This window comes from Fusarium verticillioides, chromosome 10 (genome assembly GCF_000149555.1).
Source record: "Fusarium verticillioides 7600 chromosome 10, whole genome shotgun sequence".
In the NCBI taxonomy this organism is placed as follows: Eukaryota; Fungi; Ascomycota; class Sordariomycetes; order Hypocreales; family Nectriaceae; genus Fusarium; species Fusarium verticillioides.
The window spans coordinates 299,746-322,578 of record NC_031684.1 but is presented as its reverse complement, the minus strand read 5'-3'; the positions used below and the strand labels follow the sequence as shown (position 1 = coordinate 322,578).

At 49.0% G+C, this 22,833-nt stretch overlaps 6 protein-coding genes and 2 non-coding genes across 8 annotated transcripts; 4 read left to right on the top strand and 4 right to left on the bottom strand.

Moving 5' to 3' along the window:
* Nucleotides 1-202: 202 nt before the first annotated feature.
* On the top strand, nt 203-274 carry FVEG_17589. The gene has a single exon. It is a non-coding gene; the product is annotated as a tRNA-Pro (tRNA).
* Nucleotides 275-1,228: 954 nt separating this feature from the next.
* Nucleotides 1,229-3,209, bottom strand: FVEG_13717 (hypothetical protein). The gene is made up of 2 exons (XM_018903077.1): nt 2,759-3,209; nt 1,229-2,714 (listed from the first exon to the last, which is right to left on the bottom strand). The coding sequence occupies exons 1-2, from the start codon at nt 3,096-3,098 to the stop codon at nt 1,459-1,461; spliced, it is 1,596 nt and encodes a 531-aa protein (XP_018761957.1). The 5' UTR covers nt 3,099-3,209; the 3' UTR covers nt 1,229-1,458.
* Nucleotides 3,210-4,747: 1,538 nt separating this feature from the next.
* Nucleotides 4,748-4,863, bottom strand: FVEG_17588. Its single transcript, XR_001989333.1, has one exon. It is a non-coding gene; the product is annotated as a 5S ribosomal RNA (ribosomal RNA).
* Nucleotides 4,864-4,876: 13 nt separating this feature from the next.
* Nucleotides 4,877-7,102, top strand: FVEG_13716 (hypothetical protein). Its single transcript, XM_018903076.1, has one exon. The coding sequence runs from the start codon at nt 5,602-5,604 to the stop codon at nt 6,373-6,375; it is 774 nt and encodes a 257-aa protein (XP_018761956.1). The 5' UTR covers nt 4,877-5,601; the 3' UTR covers nt 6,376-7,102.
* Nucleotides 7,103-7,277: 175 nt separating this feature from the next.
* On the top strand, nt 7,278-15,170 carry FVEG_17587 (hypothetical protein; the record flags this gene model as incomplete). Its single annotated transcript, XM_018906828.1, has 9 exons — nt 7,278-7,906; nt 7,955-8,375; nt 8,425-8,641; nt 8,692-8,804; nt 8,856-9,297; nt 9,345-9,794; nt 9,844-13,678; nt 13,731-14,202; nt 14,253-15,170. 9 exons carry the CDS (start codon nt 7,278-7,280, stop codon nt 15,168-15,170), a joined length of 7,497 nt encoding a protein of 2,498 aa, XP_018761955.1.
* A 1,448-nt stretch (nt 15,171-16,618) lies between these two features.
* On the top strand, nt 16,619-17,806 carry FVEG_13711 (hypothetical protein; the record flags this gene model as incomplete). The annotated part of the gene is made up of 2 exons (XM_018903075.1): nt 16,619-17,239; nt 17,393-17,806. 2 exons carry the CDS (start codon nt 16,619-16,621, stop codon nt 17,804-17,806), a joined length of 1,035 nt encoding a protein of 344 aa, XP_018761954.1.
* A 169-nt stretch (nt 17,807-17,975) lies between these two features.
* On the bottom strand, nt 17,976-20,280 carry FVEG_13710 (hypothetical protein). Its single transcript, XM_018903074.1, has 2 exons — nt 20,078-20,280; nt 17,976-20,030 (listed from the first exon to the last, which is right to left on the bottom strand). Exons 1-2 carry the CDS (start codon nt 20,168-20,170, stop codon nt 18,033-18,035), a joined length of 2,091 nt encoding a protein of 696 aa, XP_018761953.1. The 5' UTR covers nt 20,171-20,280; the 3' UTR covers nt 17,976-18,032.
* A 520-nt stretch (nt 20,281-20,800) lies between these two features.
* FVEG_13709 (hypothetical protein) lies at nt 20,801-22,741 on the bottom strand (the record flags this gene model as incomplete). Its single annotated transcript, XM_018903073.1, has 9 exons — nt 20,801-20,896; nt 20,946-21,031; nt 21,083-21,128; nt 21,175-21,715; nt 21,761-22,022; nt 22,071-22,226; nt 22,273-22,342; nt 22,390-22,594; nt 22,647-22,741. The coding sequence occupies 9 exons, from the start codon at nt 22,739-22,741 to the stop codon at nt 20,801-20,803; spliced, it is 1,557 nt and encodes a 518-aa protein (XP_018761952.1).
* Between the last annotated feature and the right edge of the window lie 92 nt (nt 22,742-22,833).

Below are 22,833 nucleotides of genomic sequence, written 5' to 3'. Positions count from 1 at the left end.
GGATGTATATGTATGGTGTTGACCCTGATGGCGAGATATAGATCTTGGCATGCCGACTGATCCAGAGCGAGGGGAGAAGCGGGTATCGTGTTTCGAAGGGAACGAGACTTAACGAGTAGCGAGATTCGGTCTCAGGGCTGTATCTAGCGTGAGGGGTATATATACTGGACTTTGAAGCTGCTTATTAACAATCTGTAAAATCGGCTTCATGGTCTAGAGGTATGATTCTCGCTTTGGGTGCGAGAGGTCCCGGGTTCAATCCCCGGTGGAGCCCGTTCTTTTTCGTGATTTTGCGAATTCTTTTTTGCTTTTCAATCGCTCGAGTGCGTCTCAATGAACAATGTCCTTTTTGCCTTCTTTGCAATTCTCGCTACGTCTTTTTCTCTCAGGGTTAGCAGAAGGAGACATCACACAAGAATACTCTACTGCGCCTCCATATTTCTTCTGATAACAAAGGGTCATTCACTGGGCGATACCAGTCACATAACCTTGATATGCTATCTGTTATCACTTGTCAGAGGCTCATTGATTCAATTCTGAGTTATCATTTGACTTTGAGACACAGGTCAGTAAGAGTGAAGCCCGGCGGTGGGAATTTCACCAAACACGCATGGAAGATGTATCATTTACCTCTCGCGTAATGCCTTGAATACTGTCGTTGGCTTCCAAAGGGATCCTCTCATTAAATTTGACCCAAGGGGACATAAACTTCGTGCGTTCTTGTGATATAAAAGCACGTTTTCTGACTTTCCAGACCTGATCAAATTCCCCTTTAATTCGTGCGCCAGGACTCGTTCTCTCGGGCTTATACTAGCTTTTCCCAAAACTCCCCTTCATGTCTCTTAATATTTCTCACCGATCCTCCGCCACTCAGACAGTGGCTCAACCGTCGGGCTGCACATCCCAGCACGACCAGTCAACGCAGACTGCAACACATCACCATCGCACGAATCCCGGTGACGAGGACGGTTTGCGCTCGTAAAACCACCAAAATCTCTAACAGAATGGACAGATCGGAGGGGCAAGCCAGTTCTTTATAATCAAAAGTCTAGACGTTTTGTTTGATCGTTTGGATCATCAAGACGATCGCTAGAGCATGGCCCGAGAGAATGCCGACGTTGATTACGAGCGTTTATGGATGTATGTTAATAAGCTGAGGATTAAAGAAACACTTCAAGCGAGATAACTTTCAGACTTTCTAAGGCAGCGAGGAAAGTGGTTGCATGATTGGCGCATGAGGTAAACATCGCGTTCGGCCGGCATCGCCCCGATGTCATGGACAGGAGACAACACGAATGACCAAAGACATATACGATGTATGAATCGAATATTGAGTTACAGTATTACAAATTATCAATTTTGGAGTGGTATAATAATAAATGCAACGCTGTTCCAACCTGTGCCGTTAACCCAATATCCCAATCTGTCACCGTGCCCTCAATCTCAATCATCATTTCCCTAATACATAAGTCCATGAAGCCTCATCGTAAAGAACGTAAAGAAAACAGCACTGATGAAAAGACACATCATCGCCAACGCCGAAACAACCCTTGACCGTCCATCGCACCGCTTCTGCATAGTCAATCCACCCTCTTCCAAAGAAGCAAGCTTCCTCTCCAAACCCGCCCGATACTGAACCTCCTCATCCCTCTGCGCATAAACATACGAAACAACACTCTCATCAGTGAAATGATCAGACGGCTTAACATCCCTATCCAGCACGAAAATCTCTTCCTCCAAAAACTTCTTCACGCCTTTCCACGGCGTCTTCTTGATAAACAGATTAATCATCTCCGTACAGCCCTGAATAGCATTCCTCGCACCGATCATCTCGTTGAAAGTGGTGACGTCCCTCGGCGCAGGATCTTGTTCGCCGTCTTTATCATCGTAGTGAGAATGGCGATCGCCGTCTTGGTCGTTGTATGTGTGGAAGCAAAGAATAGAGCCCCAGTCGCCGTAGGTATCGGGCTTGAAGCGAATGTAGCCTGCGGTGTCGCGCTCGATGAGGTCAGAGGGGTTGCGCAGACGGCGCTGCGTGTGGCCTAGGGCGTACGAGTCGGAGATCATATGGAGACAAATACCGAATGCGCGTTTGCGGATGTTGGCGTCTTTGTACTTTGGTGTTGTGGCGAGGATAAGATCGCGCAAGGAGTCGGATTTCGAGGGCACGGTGTCTTTGGTGAAGAAACCGGGTAGAACGTCGTCGAGAGTGTCGTCTTCGGAAATGCCTTGATCGCCGCATGCAAGCTTATACATAACCTCCATCCAGGTCATGATATTCTTGCGCGTCTTCTGCGGTTTCTCACCTATCACTGAACCCATACCGTGAAAGAATTGAAGATCTCCCATGTGCGATCGCTTGGTCATGCATTTCTCATCGCCAAACTTGAAGGCGTTTAACCACTCGACGCCCAAGCCAAACATGCGATTATCTTCGGTGACGTCTTCAAAGAGTAGACAGGAGGGATCGTCGTTCCAGACTACGCCGCGGAAGTATTCCCATTGCTTGTCGTTAATGTTGTTGTAGACTGTTCCGCGGGGGAATGTCATGTCGGACTCGATAAAGGCTGCTACGACGATACTTTCGTGGACGGGGAACTTGATGTCCATTTTCGTGGGGAACGAGACGCCGACGCCAATGTCGTAGTTTGCTCGGATATCATCGTTTTTGGTGACAATAGACTTTTTCGCATCCATGCGAATCGTTACATTCGCTAATCTGTCAGCGCACATTCACCAACAAAAACTCAAGACATACCAGTCAAAGGACTCCCCCGCTCCTGAACATCCGTAACTTCAATCTCAAAGACCCTCGAGCAATCCTTCACCTTGACATGGTTCTTCGAGAGGGGCATAGCAGGACACTCAAACTCAAGCGTGAAATTCCTCCATCCCTGACCGTACCTCGCTTCATACGTCACCCATGCTTTTGAACCCCCCCAGCTCGGTTGGGCGAGGTAAATTGTCTGTTGAGTTCCCGCTTCGATGACATTGAGGGGCTGACGTAATGGCCAGTTTCCGCTCTCGAGGCCGGAGTCTTCGAGGAGGAGATCCTCTGAGGATTCGTTGTTTATTCGGACGTGGCAGGAAAAGTCCATCGAATTATTTCCGTGGTTGATGTGGTGAGATGAGGTGAAATGGTGTTGAGAGGATTTGGTGATGGGGGGCGCAAAATGAGTGACGATTCTGCAGGCGAATTTGAGATCGTGATGCAAACCTGGGTGATCGACGATGACGTCGTTCTTTTTAGACGCGTCTGACGTGAAAGCCCCAGCGGGGCTTTTGCTCCTAGCGAATCAGAATGAAATACAGTGACGCGGGGCACAGATCGCTGCCTCAACCATGAAGATCTCCGACAAGCTTTCTCATACGGAGTCAAAAAAAAGCGAAAAGGTCAACGTTCAACACAACTTCTGTCCAATGTAGACACAATTATTTTTGCGTTAAATCACGAGCAAGATCCGAGAAATTACTACTTAATATTTTTTTAGAACTTCAAGAAGCAATACGGCTTCTGTAGTGATCGATTCGCCTGTATTTGTAGGTTGCTGTAGGGTAACAACAGCCAAAGATGCTCTCTAAGTACAGTAAGCGCGGCGCAAGATTAATCCGGGTTCTCGACGTTACCCGTGCTCTGAGTCAACTTGGGAGAAGCACGCATTCGTCGATGACGGCAGTTCATCAGCAACAGTCTCTCAAGACGTGAATCACGATGCGACAGCACTACTTTTCATGCCTAGGCTCCATGCCACTGATCCAGTCATCAGCGCGCGACCGCTCGAAATGCCTGTCCCATCCTCCATGACGAGCCCTGAACGATCGATTGATGCTTCGAACCCTCTCCACGTCGTACCCGCCTGTTCGATCGGTATCGTTTGCTCCTGACGGCTACTTCTTCTGTGTTTCTGCTTCTCATCCGAGCATCTTGCGCGGTCAGTTGATCGCATGCCATCGCCCATCGGCCCTACGCGTTGCACGATAGAGAATTCAGCGCAGAAGAGCGATGTAATGCTCTAAAGGAGCCCGTCGCCGACTGGTTGCTACCAGTATACGCAGATACGCCGAAGGGGCAGATACATGGGCTTGATAGGTCCTCCCTAGCTCCCTATTGAGGTGTTTTACGACGCTGTCGTGAGGCCTCAATGGGCGGGAACTCAGTGCAGTCAGTATGACCTATGATGTTCCTTTTGAAGCAACATTGTAGACCAAGACATTCTACGATACGTGAAGCGAACATCCTCCATTGATCCGTCTACTTCCGACCTTGAGTGTGTTCCTCAACGCTGTCATCACCACAACCCTTCGGCCGAATACATTTACGATGCCCACTCCAATACCGATTCCATTATGTCCAACAATAATAACAGCATACGTGTTGGGAATGTGAACGAAACGCTGCCTTTCTATTGTCTAAAGCTTTGGCTACACTCTATTCGCCCCCAATTGTCCTCCATGGAGAGTCACATTTATTGAATAGTCGAGACCCATTGCACTCAAACCTGCAGCGACCTCAGACAGGTATCCAAACCGTCCTGAAGCATTCCGTCAATTGACTCAAGTCCCGTCATTATGTCCTAGCGACTCGCTTTCTCGGCTCAATCCCCAACATAGCTCAGCATCTCCCACTCCGTAGTGCCTACTCAAATGTCCTTCCAACTGCGACACCATCCCCACATCGACCCTCGCCGACCCACTCAGGTCCACCAAAATGAATAGCGCTTCTTCCCACTTGTTGAGACGGGCAAAAAACATACAACAGCGGGGATTCGCTGGTCGTCACCGACCCAACTACTAATCCGCCGGTTAGTGGCTTGACTATGGGAGAGCGGACGGGATCCCGTATTTTCCACTACCTTTGGTCGTATGTGCTAGATGACGGTGACATCGGCACCTATGTAGATGCACTGTAGACGCTGTTGAACCAGCTATCATGGAGGCTACCTAGGGTAGCTGTACGTAGGACAGCTCGCTCAATCGTGCCAGGGCTTCCCCGAGCCGCAGTGATCACACAAGAAGCAATCGACATATTATTGAAGCCTTTAGCTATCTCCCTCTGCTCGTGACCATGCACTCCAATGGTCCGACAGGCATCCGTGCCCAAAGCTAGATGCAGTATGTCCTTACACGGAATGAGATCAAAGCGATAGCATGTTTATCCTGCCGATGGGACAGGGTTTTTTACTCTCACCAATGGATATGCACTAATTTCCCTTGCCTCGTGCAGCCCATCGGATCTCTCTGGGAGATCTGTCGCCGTGGAGAACTCTTCCCCTCCACTCAAGCTGCTTACAACCAGGCATGTGATCAAGAACATGGTTACACTGCTTCCACGATCGCGAACTGTTCCTCTAGAAACATCTTGTGTAAGGACCGCATTCCCAACTGGCCAGACCGTCTCGGCGATGTCCGTCGAGGCCACATCAGTGAACACAGAGAACACAAGATGCAGTGCTCATGTCTCGGCCTGGAAAATACGAGGCAAGTCTTCCCCAGAAGACATTGCTTGTACATTCAATATCTCTGCTCGGAAAATAGAATTTCATCCGTCCAAGTATTTCAGACAGGACCGCGCTCCACAGACACAACCCCAGCTTGGCTACAATGTCAATCCTCCAGCGCACCGCAAACACAGCGGCCTCTTGGTGCACGCCATTTACACTCCCGTTTTACGATATTCTCATCCTGCGTATCTCTGTTCCTTTCATCTGGCGCTGCTCTGCACAGAATAATCTTCGTCCATTATTCTCTAGCAACTTCTCCAAGAGACATGTTGACATTGGCGTTGGGACTGGGTACTTTCCAAGAAGAGCAATCAAGGATCTTGGCCGCGATCCAAAAAATCAGCATCTGACTTTGGTCGACTTGAGTGAGCATTCTCTCGCAACAGCAAGACAGCGTGTTCTGTCCAAGTACCCCGAAGTACAAGTTGACTGTGTCCACGCGGACGCTGCACAACCACTTCCAGAGTCTCTCGCATCCCAGAAGTTCACATCTGCTTCTCTGTTTCTCGTCATGCATCACATGCCGCAGCCAACAGCCAGCAAAGCGAACGCCATCGCCAATGCACAGGGTCTCTTGACCAAGGATGGTGTTTTGGTAGGATGCACGGTATTGGGGAAGCAGTGGGAGAAGACTGATGATGGTGGGTTCAAGGTGAAGAGCGAGAAGCCGCTTGGAAGAGCAGCTGCTTTCATGCTTGGGTTCTACAACAAGAGAGGTATTTTTGACAATTGGCAGGATGATCCGAATATTTTGGCGGAGGCTTTGAAAGCGGGGTTTGAGGAGGTTGAGACGAGTGTGGTGGCTATGATGTTTGTGTTCAAGGCCTCGAAGCCGCGTAATGGGACCGGGGTGTTGATAGAAGCCAGTGAGTGATAGGCTCTGTCATTGCGTGACAGTTTCCTGAGAGTAGGGTATGGAATATTGTTTCCTGTTCTACATAATCACATGCCCCAAAGAGCTTGTGCCCTTGGGTTGCCGGGGTTGCAACATCCGTGCTCGCTCAGAAACGAAGACAATATCTCGAGTGGTGTAGCCGCGATGTCTTACGGATCCACACACGGAACAATAGCCCAATACTAGGCAGTGAACCCATCCTGCCAAGGACAGTCTACGAGATTTCTCGTTTTCAAACGAGTGATGCCACGCGAGTCTTGTGCGTTACGCTCGGAAGCAGAGGGTTGATCTCCGCACACCGAATCCAATAATATAGCGACACGATGCCTTATTGCTCTTGGGATAGAACTCCCATGCTCTAGAACCTAGATCTGAGGTCCGATGACATGTTGTATAACCACAAGCGGGAGAGGTACCCAAGATCGAGGCATTTTATTACCGCAGATCCAAGTGGCTGCTCACTTGCATGACCCCGTACTCCTGCCGTGATATTGCCACGGGCTATATGATCTCCGCCACAGCGGGATATAATCTCAGTGCTAACTTAAACAGGTCATGGGATCTAATGCTGTAGACCTGTGCATCAAGCCCACAGAAGTCAACAAATGATGGCTTAACAAGATCTGCAAGCAGTTTTGGATATACACTACTCTATGGGCCAGTAAGCGAGACATAGGCGCTAGATATGCAGATGGAGATGCACGGCATATGGAGAAATCTCTGCCGGATGAACATGATGTGTTTTACTGAGTGAAGATGTTGATATTTATGCCAAGTCCAGTTGGAGGCCTCATGGCTGTGTTATATGCCAGAATCTAGCAAACTATACCTATCATTTGATCGTCTTATTACATAATTGCAAAGAACTATCATTAACGACCATGGATGATCAATCTTGTAGAGATATGGATGCCAGCGCAACCATCGTCAACAGTGGTGAAGCATCTCATCACGACAATGCCTTTAACGAGCAGCATCCCCACGATGGAGAGAAAAGCCCATTTCCTGACACCCCGGAAGCGCCTCAAATTGCAATATGCGGTACTGCATTGCGTCTTCCAGGAGGAATAAGCAACTGCCAAGATTACTGGGACCTGTTATACCATGGCCTCGATGCTAGACGTCCCATTCCCAGCAGCCGCTTCAACATCAATGGGTTCAACGACAGCCTTGGAGGTAAAGACTCCATCAAGACCAGACATGGCTATTTCATCGAGGATGACCTCTCGCGCCTTGACACGTCTTTCTTCTCATTGACGAAGAATGAACTTGAGAGAGTTGATCCGCAGCAACGACTGCTGCTGGAAGTAACCCATGAATGTCTTGAAGATGCAGGGGAGATTACTTATCGTGGAAAGCAAGTCGGTTGCTACGTTGGCACTTTTGGGGATGATTGGTTGATCATGAATGCCAAGGAGCCTCTCCAAGGAGGATTATACGCTACGACTGGAGGTGCAGATCTCATGATGGCCAATCGCATCTCGTACGAATATGACTTTCAAGGACCAAGGTATGTTTTCACCTCTCACGCTTTCAGCCACGCTGACACATTGAGTAGCATGGTCATAAAGACGGGATGCTCCAGCTCAGCAGTAGCGCTCCACGAAGCGTGTCGCGCCATCCAAAGAGGCGATGCCTCAAGCGCAATTGTTGGAGGCGCCAACATGATCATGACACCAGCGCTGACAGCAACAATGTCATCTGGTGAAGTGCTCGCCCCGGATGCGTCATGCAAGACCTTCGACGCCGCCGCCGATGGCTATGCTCGTGCAGAAGCCATTACAGCTGTTTACATCAAGCCCCTGTCTGATGCTATCCGCGATGGCAATCCGATAAGAGCTATTGTCAAAGGCACGGCTGTGAATTGCGATGGGAAATGTGTCAGCCTCGTCACCCCAAATGGGGCGGCTCATGAAGCTCTGATGAGAAAGGCGTACTGTGATAATGGGCTCGATCCGAAGGATACTGCATTTGTCGAGGTAAGCTGTCACTGCCATTGGTTCGGAATCGGTGGGCTAATGAGAATAGTGCCATGGTACTGGGACACCAACGGGGGACCCTATTGAGGCTACAGCGGTAGGGAAAGTCTTTGGGGGAGAAAAGTGGGTTTTCATCACTTCAGTCAAGCCAAATCTCGGGCATTCAGAGGGTTCCGCAGGGTTATCTTCTGTCATCAAGTGTGTTCTCGCTCTGGAGCATCAGATGATCCCGCCCAATATCAAACTTGTGAACCCCAACCCTAATAGTAAGCCTACCATGCCTTCATCGTTCATGATTTTCTAACATACGGTCAAGTCCCCTTCTCCGAGTATAATCTCAGTGTTCCACTCAGTCCAACACAATTCCCGTCAGATCGCCAGAATAGAGTCAGCATCAACTCTTTTGGAATTGGGGGAAGCAATGCTCATGTAAGCCTCTACGCTATTCTCCTTCTTTCTTTTTAACTGAATCTCTCCCAGGTGATTCTTGAGGCATATACTTCGGAAAAAAAGGGGGCCTCAGCCTTTGTCGATCAACAAAGCGCTATATCCCCTTCCTTGCTTCTATTGTCAGCCAACACAGCATCCTCCCTCCAGATGCATATCAGCAACCATAAGAAGTGGGCAGCTACAAACCCCAATGGTATCTCCGACCTCGGCTTCACCCTTGCGAAGCACCGTAAGCATCTGCCCCATAGAGCGTTCATTGTCTCTCAGCATGAAAAGTCAACCGAAGTCTCAAGTCTGTCCAGAGTCCCTCCTGGTCCTCTGTCTCTGGTATTTGTCTTCAGTGGCCAAGGCGCGCAATGGCCTCGTATGACGAAAGAACTCATCGAAAGCGATGCAGCTTTTCGCAGCGACTTGAACACCATGAATTCAATCATTCAGAAGCTTGAGTTTCCGCCGAGCTGGAACCTCATAGGTAACTGGTCAGAACTAAACACCACACAGGATGCTAACAGAAAATAGATGAGCTCCTAGAGCCTGCGGAAACGTCAAAACTTAACAACGCTGAACTATCACAGCCACTTTGCACTGCTATTCAGTTGGCACTGGTCAACAAGTTCTCCCGCCTAGGACTCTCTCCCTCTGCTATTGTTGGCCATTCCAGTGGGGAAATAGCCGGTGCTTACGCAGCTGGTCACATCTCTATGGAAGAAGCCATTCTTATTGCATACTATCGTGGATATGTGACAACAAAGCAGACCCTTCGCGGCGGAATGGCGGCCGTCGGCATGGGAGTCCAAGATATTTCTAAGTATCTAACTCATGGCGTTGAAGTGGCTTGTGAGAATAGCCCGAAAAGTAGTACAATTTCCGGAGATGCACATAGCGTCGCTCAAGTTGTTCATGTGATCAAAGAGGCTGATCCTGACATGTTTGCTCGTCTACTAAAGGTAGATATGGCTTATCACTCACGTAAGTCTTTTCATACCACACAAGAGTGTCTCCGTTGACAATCCTTTAGAACATATGTTACCCTTCAGTGCCAAGTACCAAAATCTTCTCGAGTCCGAACTCACGACGTTCGCTGGTCCTGTCTCCTCCACTAAGATTGCGATGTTCTCCACTGTCACCACTGAGTTGGCAGATGCATCTTTGCGTGACCCGTCGTATTGGACCCAGAATCTTACGTCACCAGTCAAATTCTCAACGGCTGTGTCAAAGTTGCTTGCAGCGAATCAGCCCTGTCTCTTCCTGGAAATCGGACCGCACTCTGCCTTGGCCGGACCTCTGAGGCAGATCTGTGCATCCTCTTCACAACCATGTCACTACATCTCTTCCCAACATCGAGACAAAGATTCCTCCGCCGTCTTTCTTAGTGCATTGGGCAAACTCTACCAGCATGACATCGCTCCTGACCTCGCATCGCTGTTTCCCAACTCAAAGGCCATATCAGGCTTACCAACTTATCCTTGGGACCACAGCGCAACATATTGGTCTGAGAGTCGTATATCGAAGGCCTGGCGGTCCAGAGAGTACCCCCAGCATTGCCTTCTGGGTTCACGCAACTTTGACGGATCAGATCTAGAACCTCAATGGCGAAACATTCTTAGTCTTGAAGATTTGCCATGGCTTATGGATCATAAACTGAAACGAGATGTGGTTTTCCCGTTCGCTGGGTACATCGCTATGGCTGGTGAAGCTGTCAGGCAGGTAACTCGGTCTCCTCTTGGTGGGGGCTATCGCCTGCGACATGTCATTGTTCATCGGGCCCTCCTGCTTTCCGACTCGGTTGAAGTTTCTACTAGCTTGCGCATTCACCAACTCAACGACCTTGAGGAATCTAAATGGTACACATTTACGATATCGTCATACGACAGTTCATGTTGGACCAAGCACTGCACGGGACAAGTCAGCGTTCTTGAGAAAGCCAGGCCTACGGGTTGGACTCCTGAAGTACTCCCTCGGCAGGTTGATTGTGCACGAATATATAGCCAACTTGCTCACATTGGTTTTGTGTATGGTCCAGAGTTTCGTGGTCTGCTAGATGCGACAGTTTCTCCTTCGGAACACCTCGTCCACGGTCGCGTCTCCAATAGGACGAAGCAGAATCACTCTGCATTCACTTTACATCCAGCGACTATAGACACTGGTCTTCAGCTGCTTCTTGTGTCGGAAACAAGGGGTCTAACGAGAAATATTGCTGAACTCGTTGTACCAACAGCCATTGAAGAAGTCGAGGTTAGCACAGGCTCAGATTCAATGGATGCCAAAGCATGGAGACTTCATGGAACAGAATCGTGCGTTGAGCTTGATGCTGGCGGTAAAATAGCCCTGCGTGCTTCAGGTATACACTTGAGGGCCCTTGGAGAAGACGTGCCGCTTGAGGCACTTGATGCACACGCCGCTTCGAGACTCACCTGGCTTCCACACTTTGATTTTGTAGACGTCTCAACACTCTTCGTTCCACCGGCTATCATCAGAAATGAGTGCCACCTTCAAGAGGAGTTGACTCTGCTTTGCATCATCGAAACTGTGGACAAGATTAAATCTCTTGAGCCATGCCAGCCTCACTTCACCAAGTTCAGAGACTGGCTCAGGAAACAGCTTGACTGTGCCGCATCAGGAGACTACAAACTTGTCAGCAACTCACGACAGCTTCTTGATGCTTCAGAGGAGTACAGACTATCCAAGATCGAAGAACTAACTACCAAGTTGCTAGAGATGCCGCAGAAAGCGCTCACCATCGGACTCCGACGCCTCTTTGATGATATGGAGAACCTATTCACTGGCAAAGCAGCAACTATCGAGACATTGCTCAAAGACAACGTCTTGGCAGATATCTATAACGCCATGACCTTCGATTACTCAAGGTTTCTGCGAATTCTTTCACATACTCGCCCTACACTTAAAATTCTCGAGGTTGGAGCTGGGACAGGAGGCACTACCGAGACTATCCTACGAGGCCTAGCGCAGGTACACGGCCTGCCAGCTTACTCGGTCTATACTTTCACAGACGTTTCTGCTGGCTTCTTTCCCGCTGCCAAGGATCGTTTCTCCGATGCTTCAAACATGGACTTCAAGGTCCTCGACGTATCCCGGAATCCTCTGGAGCAGGGCTTCCAAAGCGGAACATATGATCTCATCGTCGCAGCCAACGTGCTGCATGCTACGCCTTGGCTGCACGAGACGTTGAGAAACATTCGAGTGCTACTAAAGCCAAATGGAATACTTGTCATGACAGAAGTTTGCAGTCTATCGCGGTTGACTAACTTTGTGTTTGGCAACTTTTCTGGTTGGTGGTTGGGTGAGCAGGATGATCGACCAGATCAACCTTACGTGCCCGTATCACGATGGGAGCAGGAGTTGAAGAGATCCGGCTACAGTGGAGTCGATGTAGCTGTGTACGACGATGAAGAGCCATATCGGCATTTCTCTGTTATAGTAGCTAGCAGAGAACCTTATGCGGCAATCATCCATTCTTCTGTTACTCTACTAGCCCAGAATCCTCAGAGTTATCCAGCCACCCATGTCTCCGCTGCAATGAAAACTAGGGGTTGGAATGTCATATTACGCACGATTGAAGATCAAATTCCCGAAGATCGTGATGTTGTCTCCTGTATGGACTTGGAATCCGCGTTCTTTAACAACATCTCAGAAAAAATGTTTATCAAGTTCCAAGAATTCACAAAGTGTCTTGGTTCTACCAACGTTTTGTGGCTTTTGCCTCCGACTCAAGCAGGGTGTTCAAATCCGAGATCGGCTCAAACACTGGGGGTTACTCGAACTCTTCGATCTGAACTCGGGCTGAATCTTTACACACTAGAGATTGACCTAAGTGAGGATCATTTCGGTACTCTGATCACAAATGTCTTTGAGAAAGTTATCCAAGATAAAGATAGTGAGACTCTTGAGCCAGACAGAGAATACGTTGTGCATCACGGCGCAGTCTGTGTTGGCCGGTACCAACCAATTCGTATCGCTGAGGAAGCGTTGGAAAAGACCCAGAGCGGCGAGGTAATGAAGACTTTGCGAGTCGACAAGCCGGGAGCCCTCGATACCATGGACTGGGTAGCTCTCGCGATTCCAGAAACGATCATGGAGGACGAGATTGAGGTCAAAGTTCACTCCGCCGGTCTCAACTTTCACGACGTTGTCTCAGCTATGGGTATAATCCCCTCTGACACTCGACATGTATTTCCAGGCATAGAAGTGTCTGGTGTAGTCAGACGCCTCGGGAGCGCAGTGATTGGCTTTTCTATCGGAGATCGCATCATGAGTATATGCTACAGCGGTGGCTTCTCCACGCACTTCACAGCTAAGCACCACTACATGCACAAGATTCCCGAAGAAATGAGCTTCGAAGAAGCTGCAACCATCCAATGTTGCTTTTCTACAGTCATATATGCATTAATTGACGTAGGAAAAATGTGCAAGGGAACGAGCGTGTTGATTCATTCTGCCTGCGGCGGTATTGGTCTTGCAGCTATCCAGGTGGTGCAAATGATGGAGGGGGAGATATACGCCACGGTTGGAAACGAGGAGAAGAGGGAATATTTGGTCAAGCAGTACGGGATCCCGCGGGAACACATCTTCCACTCTCGTGATGCTTCGTTCCTGGATGGCGTGATGCAACAAACGGCTGGGCAAGGCGTTAACCTGGTTTTGAACTCTCTCAGCGGCGACCTTCTCAATGTCTCTTGGAAATGCGTTGCCAAGTCTGGTACTCTTATCGAGCTTGGAAAACGTGATCTGGCCTCACATGGTCAGCTTGACATGAGTGGCTTCTTGGACAACAGGTCATACTGTGGTATAGATATGCACTATCTGATAGGAGAGCAGCCTATGTTGGTAAAGGAGTAAGTCACGTCCTCGGCGGAGTTCGCGAGTTGAGAGCTAATATATTCATAGTGTTGTGGAAAGAACTCTTGAGTTCTTCAGACAAGGAAAACTCAGAGCCCTGAGACCTGTTAAGTCCTTCGGTGCCGGCGATGCCAAAAAGGCATTTCGCTACCTCCAAGACGGCCAGCACATGGGAAAGGTAGTTCTCGAAATGTCTACAGATTTATCGGAGCCTGAGGTAAAAGTGAAAACCCAGATACAATTCGACCCTCTCGCGTCTTACCTTCTCGTTGGTGGATTGGGTGGTCTCGGTAGAGCCTTGGCAGTGTGGTTAGTGGAGCGAGGGGCTAAGCATTTTGTGTTTCTCTCAAGGTCAAGGGGTGGTATGACGGGCAACAAGCTTTCCGTTGAACTTGAAGCTATGGGCTGCAGTCTCATTGTAGTCAAGGGAAGTGTCAATAATCTGCAGGACGTAGAAGAGGCCATCAGCAAGGCCCCGTATCCCTTCAAAGGTGTCTTTCATCTCGCTATGGTTCAGAGGGTAAGTCATCAAAAAGACTCTGCAGCGGTCAGACTGACATCTATTTATAGGACTCTCCTTTGCTGGAAATGAAGTGGGAGGATTGGAAAGAAGCCGTCGAGCCCAAAGTTAATGGGACTTGGAACCTCCATCAAGCGCTCCATGACCAGCCCCTGGACCACTTCTGGCTAGCAAGTTCCGCGGTCACGTTTGCAGATCAGCCTGGACAGGGCAACTACAAATCCGGATGTATATTTGCCGAATCCTTCTGCCAGTATAGACACTCTCTTGGTCTTCCCGCATCGGTGCTGTCAATATGCGGTATTGAAGACGTCGGATACCTGGCAGAGAATCCATCCGCGCTTCGCAGCATCAAGCTCCAGGGTCTACACACTGTAAGGGAGAAGCAGTTTCTTGAAAGTGTAGAAGCCTGTCTGTTCAATTCTGCACCGAGTGGTTATCGATCTGCCGGCGGTAGCTTCCAGAATTTGGCCTCAGGTGAGTGGTCGACTTGGAAGGATAACGGCCATATTGTGATGGGTATGAGGTCTCATCTCCACCTCGACGATGCCAAGAATCCTACCAATTGGCGTCGTGATCGTCGAATGGGTGCATATCACAACCTATCTATTCGAGATCAATCCGACACAAGAGGCGAAAGGAGTCAACTCAAGTACTTTCTACAAAGCCTTAGTGAAGGCCAAGGGGATGCCGTTGAAATACTGGCAAAGAAAGAGTCGATTGCCTTCCTATCTATCGAGATTGGCACCAAGGTTAACGATTTTCTTCTCCGGCCAGATGGACCTGTTGATCCTAGCCTCAGACTGTCTGAGATGGGCCTCGATTCACTTACTGCGATTGAATTGCGGCGATGGTTTAGTCAAGTATTTGGTTTGCAAGTCAGTGTGTTGGAGATGATTGGGGCGCCATCGCTGAGGGAGGTTGCAAGGATTGTAGCAACCAGATTGGGAGAGAAACTTAATCGGTAGGATATCTGACGAAGCTCTGGGATAGTAAACTGTGGACCTTGGTGACACTTTCTCCTATCTATCAGTTAGCAAGCCGGCTAGGGGAGGAAAGAAACCTTAGGACCAAGGTCCTAAAGGATAAAAAGACTTAAAGTAAATTTATATAAATTTACCGCCAGCTTCACTTTGATCGGATTCTGGGAGAGCCACATCCCGGACTTAGTAATGTGTATCCACCACGCTGATCATAATTACCATCTGATACATTAGATTGCCGCATAATACTTTTCCCACCAATGCGTTTGAGGCTGAAGCAATGATATACCCGGGTTAATTCCAAGTCTAGCCTCTACTACAGCTCATCTAGGGAGTATACGCGTATTAATTTCGTTGCTGGGAGGAATTGCACTTGTACCGAGCTATGTCAATTGTCCTAAGGATTTGTTATTAAAGGTACTAGTGCTCAGTGACAAGCTGCTCAGATTGTGTATACTCGGTATATGACTTATTTTAGTTGCTGGTGCAGAGGATAGAGAGTCATGAGCTGGTTATATCTTCTTATTTGAAACGAATAGCCTTATTTAATCCAGGTTTTATCGTCTTTCGCTTCTAGGATAAGCATATTATTAAGTCCCGTGTTGCGTAAATAAGTAACCCTGCTAGGGGAGGAAAGAAAACTCAGGACCTTGATCCTAAATGGCAAAAAGACTTAGCTAGACTTGCCTAAATTTAGCCTATCTTTACTTAGTTTAGGATACACTTTACAGAATTTATTTTAACACCTTGTCAAAGTTCAGTGGCTTCTTGCTCCCTGAGGCCGTGCTGGTGACCTGCTATTGGCCCACTGTTCTGACCAGGATGAGGCTCCGCTGTCATCAACCTCAATCCTTACTGCAACGCCATCAATGCATGGCGAAATGTAGGAGACACTTATAGAAGAAGGCTCAAGTCAAGACTTTAAGTAAAATATAGTTCAGTATTGTTAGTTAGTGTCATTTGAACTGGATCATCATCACTGCTGGCAAGACTTGGTATCAAGCTAAAGAAGCTTGATCCCTCCGTTTCAATTCTCATCATTGAAACACGCCCCCCACAAAAGACTAACCCTTTAATCCCAAGCTCAACCACGTCGTCGAGTTTCACATCCCAAAAATACCGCCGACGTTCCACGGAATAAAACAGCGACATCAAAAGTCCGCCAATAATGGCCACCAGCAACTCTTGGCGTGGCCAACTGGGCCGCGATACGGCCTGTCTCAAGTTTCAAGTTAACAAAACAGAACCATTTTTTCTGGAAGATTTCTAGGAGGAGATCTTCTCCGCCGCTTACGGTAAAGCCTGCGAGAGGAGAAGTTGGCTGAGATAAATATACCAATGCCTTCCCACTAAGTCACCTCTCTATTCCACTTTCTGCTCTTCATTCGTTCGTTTCTTGTTTTATCTTTCCCACATTCTTTTTTTTCTTCACCATGAAGTCTCTCTCTCTTTTCTCCGTGGCCGTCGCCGCGCTGGTCTCCAACGTTTCCGCCGCCGGCGTAACCGGCACCCCCGAGGGCTTCGCCTCCGAAGTCACAGGCGGAGGTAGTGCCGAGGGCGCGTACCCCAAGTCAACCGATGAGCTGGTCTCTATGCTTGGCGACTCTACCACGCGCGTCATCCTGCTCGACCAGGAGTTCGACTTCACCGGTACCGAGGGCACTGCGTCCGAGCAGGGCTGTGCTCCCTGGGGTACGGGCTCGGGCTGCCAGACGGCTATCAACAAAGATGATTGGTGTAACAACTATCAGCCTGATGCCCCCAAGGTCGACGTTAGCTACGATAAGGCGGGCCTGAACCCGATTATCGTCAACTCGGATAAGTCGATTGTTGGTGTTGGTGCGAATGGTGTTATCAAGGGCAAGGGTCTTTATATCAAGGGGACTAAGAATATCATTATTCAGAACATCCATATTACTGAACTAAACCCTCAGTATGTTTGGGGCGGAGACGCTATCACCCTTGATGGAGCGGATCTTGTTTGGATCGATCACGTCACTACCTCCAACATTGGCCGACAGCACATCGTCCTTGGCACCAACGCTGATAACCGAGTCTCTATCACCAACAACCATATCAACGGCGAGAGCCAGTGGTCTGCTACATGTGATGGACACCAGTACTGGTCCATGTACTTTACCGGCTCCAGCGACGCAAGTCCCCCTACCTCACCCTCCTCTAGAGCTACCTGTACTAACAACCACTAGATGATCACCATGAAGAACAACTACATCACCAAGACCTCTGGCCGCGCCCCCAAGGTCGCCGGCAACACCGTCCTCCACGCCGTCAACAACTACTGGTCCGACAACTCCGGCCACGCCTTCGAGACCAGCGACCAAGCCAAGATTCTCGCCGAGGGCAACCTCTTCCAGGATGTCAAGGCCGCTATCGAGGAGGGATCCACCGGTGCCATCTTTGCCAGCCCTGATGCTTCTGCCAACGCTGCTTGCTCCAGCGGTGTTGGTCACGTCTGCGAGGTCAACCAGTACGATAACTCTGGTTCTCTTTCTGGTACCGATTCTAGCTTCTTCAGCTCTTTCGGCGGCAAGGGTGCTGAGGCTAAGCCTGCGTCTTCCGTCACTGGTCTTGCTGCCAGTGCTGGTTTCGGAACCATCTAAGTGCCAGTGTTTTTGACGAGGTATTGATGACCTCTTGGATCACTGGATGGTGGAGATGTTGCTTTCGATGTATATAATCTCGGACTTTCGAGCTTCTATTGGCCGGAGGTATATAGAAACATGAGTTAAAGAGACTTCAGTTTCAACATTTTTTGAACTCGCAAGTGATCTGAGATTATTTAAAGGGAAGTTTACAGTCAATTTCGAGCTCTCATTCTGGGTATCACTATCCAAACAAAGACCGCAAGTTATTCTCCTCCATGACATCAATCCAATGCACACTCGCAGCCCCCGTCTTCTCCTTATCATACTCATTCCAAATCGTCTGCACTAACGTCTTCGCCACAACAATCGGTCTCGGCGGCAACAATGCCTCCAACGCATCAAGTCTCCCAACGATAAAACATCTTGCCTCCACAATCTTCATCCGCGACTCCGTAGCAGTAGTTGTAGACAATCGCTCGATATCTTCGTCTGCTTGTATGAGCTGTCCGATGTAGTCTGATAACCCACAATGCTCTGTACTTCCAAGATCGAAAGGCGTTTGTGTCGTGAGAGGAGCTTGGGTTTCGGGACTTGAGGCTGCATCGGAGGGTTCGAAGCGTAGACCGGTGCTGGCGGTGATGCAGAGCAGGGGCTGGGTCATTTTACTACCCGAGTCCGCGGGGAGTTGCTCGATCAATCTTGTTAGGCGGAGACTCAGTGGTGTGATGCATTCCTCCCATGGGATGTGTGCATCTGCTGGACCGGACAGATTATCGGGCAATCTCAAAAGAACCAGCTCAGGGAATGTTTGGTAGATATGGATGAGGCCAGCGAGGCGATATGCCTCAGCGACGTTGACAAGATGACGGCATGGTGTTTTCTGGTCTCCAGTCTCGGTATTCGCAGGGGCTGACTCAAAGTCCAAACCCAAGAGCTTTTCTTCCAACGTTTTAGCTTCTTCAATCATGTTTAGTGCAGTAGCGTGATCGCGCGTCGCAAAAGGCCCAGGATGTTTAACGTGATATCTGTAATTACGACAGAGTCTCAAGGTCTGAGTCAGAAGTCGTGATACTGTGTTTGAAACACCCGTCCATGGATGAGGCATGTCGTCGACAACAGGTTCGGTTGGTAGCGCTGTTGGATATTCGTCTGCGCTGATATCTTGGACTTCTTCGAGCTCGTATGTGATGTATGGGTTGGTGTCTGAAACGACAGAGAGTAGTAGCTCGCAATACGTCCAGCTTTTGTTGAAGATGTTTAGCAACTTCTGCTCTTCCTCGGACAGACGGCGTTTTTGCTTATTTATCCGGTGAAGAAGAGCTTTCGCCTCTCTGAGAAATGGTATACCCAATTGCGTCGCGTTCAACCAGCAAATACTCGTCCCTATGCAAAATAGACCATAAATGAGACCCATAGGGACGGTATCAAGATTCGGTGATGATTTGACAACGCGAAGTTCCGCCTCAATAACATCAGTAGCATTCTTCATCATAGCGATAGAAATCTTCTTCATATGCGGCAATTTGGAGGAGAGATATGCTGATGACATGCTCTGCAAACTAGTCGATACAGCTTCTGAAGTTGACCATAGAGTAGTCGCGAGCATCCGATTCGAGTTTGTCGGTGAGTCATACTGCGACCATAAAGAACAGATATCGCGAAACCAGTATTCAACGAGTTGAGTTGAAGGGTCTGTTATCGGTGGAGGAACAAACAGCGTTGAGAAGTTTTGCTGCTGAACTGAGTATAGAGCAAGGTCGGTGCTTGTATCGGAAAAGTTATCAAATGTCGGTGTCGCGAGATCCAGCGCGTCAGGCGTCCATTCAAACTCTGACATCGGAAGGCCTCCGACGGGAAGATCAAGCGGGAATTGAGAAATGAAATCATCTGTTGGACTCGTCTCAGATTCTATGAGCTGAGCATCTTGCCGACTCTCCAAAGGCTGTGTGTTCAGCATGAATTCACCAAAGACTCCCTGGTTCGCATCGTTGGAGCTGTACACTGAACCAGCGGTGGTGAACGATGCAGTAGATGCAGTGTCTAGTTGTCTCTTTGGCGGTCTACCGCGACGCTTCTTAGTACCACAGGATTGTTTTGGTGACGTTCGAAATTTATGCTCAGCGAGTTCAGCTGGTTTCTCATGTTTGGTAGACCATCTCAAACCACGCTGATATCCTCCGCACTGAACACCTCGCGATATACAAACCTGACATTCTGGTTTTGCTTCGTCGCATTTCAGCTATTCCTTATCAGTCGCGCTCATCCGGCATCCGAAAATCGACTTACGTGTTTGGTGCGGCAGGTCAAGCATCCGGATCTCGATCTGACGGGGAGCTTCCGTTTGGCGGTGGACCTGGCACTTGATTCGGGCTCCTCCATGCTGTGTATGTAGGGTTTGAGCAAGTTTATGGGGCTGGCTGGGTATGAGAAGAAAACGTGCTCAGCGATTGATGATAAGAAGTGAAGTGAAAGTGAACTGGGCTTCCCCGCAGAAGTTGGAGGGCGCGGTGATAAGATTGGTTTAGCGGGAGCCGCGGAATTGGTAAGCTAGATTGTGATTTGCTGGAGACGGATTTGCAACTCCGCAAAGCCGAGAGTTTACGTCGTATTGAGAGCGGTTCAAGTGTTGGCAGGGCTCGGTAGTTGGTTACTGTCACCCCAGTATAAGATCTTGAGACGCCACATTCAGATTGAGTCACCAAGAAGATGACATTTGCTCCGGTTCAGTTCCGAGGAGGGCAAAGCTACGGATAACAATGTGTTACTGTATTTGTGAGTCAGTGGCGATAAGCGTATTCGCTAGATCAGGCGGAGACATCCGCTAGGAGAGCTGGAATTTGGTGAGCCAATGAAAGACAGTGCGCTTCCACTAACCCAACCCAACAGCTCTGGGTACGAGACGCATTCGATGCCGATTACAGGGGATGGTTATTTGGGAGCAGTTTAATCATAAAAGTTCATTCAGGTCATTAAATTTAAGCTATATAAAGCCCATTGTGGTATAGCATATCACTCTGTTGGACTCTCAACCTTCTTCTCTTCCATCGCCAACTCATCCGTGGCTTCGGCAAGGTCCGGTCTTTCTCCGAGAATCACATCGAGATCCTGCCACAATCATCAGCAATATTCCTAGAAGGCATGATACGAAACTTACCGGGCCTTGGAATGTCTTCTTTCCGTAAAAGACCCAGTATCCAGTTAGGAAAATGGCAAAGATGCCAATGACAGCCGAGACGTAATCTGAGTCTGTTCTCAGCGTATACTCAGCAGTGGGAGGGGAGGGTGACATACTCATCAAGCTGGCGTCGACTGGCAAAACAGGCGGGAAGCAGAAGAACTACGCACAGGTTAGCTTGGTAGTGTTGGTGGAGGGTATGGCTTACGATTGATGTGATGAAGACGTAAAGAACAGCAACGTAATTGATGATCAAACCCCGAACCTTTCCAAACCTCCAGGGTGTATCCGCACTCTGAAACCTCGTCAAGGTATCCCGGCCTCGAATGATAAGCGTCGCAACCGGAATAGCATACGACATGTTCAACAAGATCGTACAGCTCGAAATGAACGCATTGAACGCAACAGTCGGTCCGAGATACAACAATCCAAAGATCGCGTTGAACACCCAGGTAAGAACAATAGTTCTGATGGGTACTTCCCATCTGGGATGGATGTGGCTAAAGTACTCGTGATACAGCGTACCTTTATCACGAGCCATAGCGTATAGGAGTCGGGAGGCGCTGGTGATCGAGCCGTTGGTTCCGTGGATGAAGCAGATTGCTAACATGAGCGTCAGGAATGTCGTGCCGGCGCGACTGCCTGTTGCTTGGAGGATCAGTTCGACGATGGGCATGCCGGTCGATGTCGCGACGATTCCGGAGAGGTCGGTTAGGCAGAACAGCATCACGAGGATGAAGATTGTTCCGCTGCGTTCGTTAGCATACACCCTCCCCGTAAAGATGTCGACTTACGTTGTTCCTCCGACACCAACAGCGTATACCATCGCCAGGGGAGCATCCCTCGATGGCGTCGGCATCTCCTCCGTCATATGCAGCACAGCATCATATCCAATAAGTGACAGCGCTGACTGCAAAAGACCCAAGATCCACGCTATTCCGTCGTTCCAGCCTGTTTCGTTCGCAAATGTCGCAAAGACGAATTCGGGGTCAGTTTTATCGGATGTCGAGAGGAGGACGACGCTGGCGACGAAAACACTGAGAATAGACCAGTACACTACAAAGTCAGTTGGAACTCGTAGCGAAGGGGATTTGGAAGGCGTACGGGCGAGATTGTTCCAGGCACCCAGGATTCGGTTACCGAAGGTCATGGAGAGAGTGCCGAATGTGAGGACGGCCATGAAGATTAGGTACGTCTTCCATGCTGCTACAACGTAGTTTCCATTAGATGCTACCACACAGGCTGCCGAGATGAATTGTGCTATAAAAGTCAATTTTAGTACTCTCACCTGGGTAGAATGACAAACCTGCGAAGAAACCCTCGGTCGTCACGAGAGTCAGCCATCCAAAGATATTAATGTAACCAACCGCAAAGCTCTGCTGTCGTCAATATTCTCCCAATTACCACGGAAATTAAAACTCACCATAACCTTCCTCCACCTCTCAGAAGTCAACGCCCACTGGAAATGATACTGCCCACCTGCAGTCGGCCAAATCGCCGCCAACTCACCCAAGCTAGCAGCCAGCGCAAAATTACACAAGACACAGAAGATGAAACCATACAAGAAAGCCACAGATCCTCCGGAGGGAAGAACGATAGAAAGACTTCCTGCTAGACAGATCCACGTACTAGGCTTCACATCAGAATGCGATTTGGACAGAGAGACTGGGAGAGACACACTTGAGAATGGCAAAGGTCATGGCTACCATCGTGATCTTTGATAGGCGAGGCCGAAGATGACCTTCACCTTGGGAATTATGTGCAACTTCCGTCATTGTGATGTTTTCTGATGAGAGCTATTCACTAAAACATGGCGACTCTACAGGGTGAAGAGCGAGGTGCTCGACTTGTATATGCCACGAGGTCC

Bases quoted from the DNA above. Each gene is read 5' to 3' on its own strand.
- FVEG_13717 (XM_018903077.1), bottom strand. From the start codon at position 3,098: ATGGACTTTTCCTGCCACGTCCGAATAAACAACGAATCCTCAGAGGAT. The intron at 2,715-2,758 runs GTATGTCTTGAG...CTGACAGATTAG, and splicing joins GCGGGGGAGTCCTTTGACTG to CGAATGTAACGATTCGCATG.
- FVEG_13716 (XM_018903076.1), top strand. From the start codon at position 5,602: ATGTCAATCCTCCAGCGCACCGCAAACACAGCGGCCTCTTGGTGCACG.
- FVEG_13710 (XM_018903074.1), bottom strand. From the start codon at position 20,170: ATGGAGGAGCCCGAATCAAGTGCCAGGTCCACCGCCAAACGGAAGCTC. The intron at 20,031-20,077 runs GTAAGTCGATTT...GATAAGGAATAG, and splicing joins TGACCTGCCGCACCAAACAC to CTGAAATGCGACGAAGCAAA.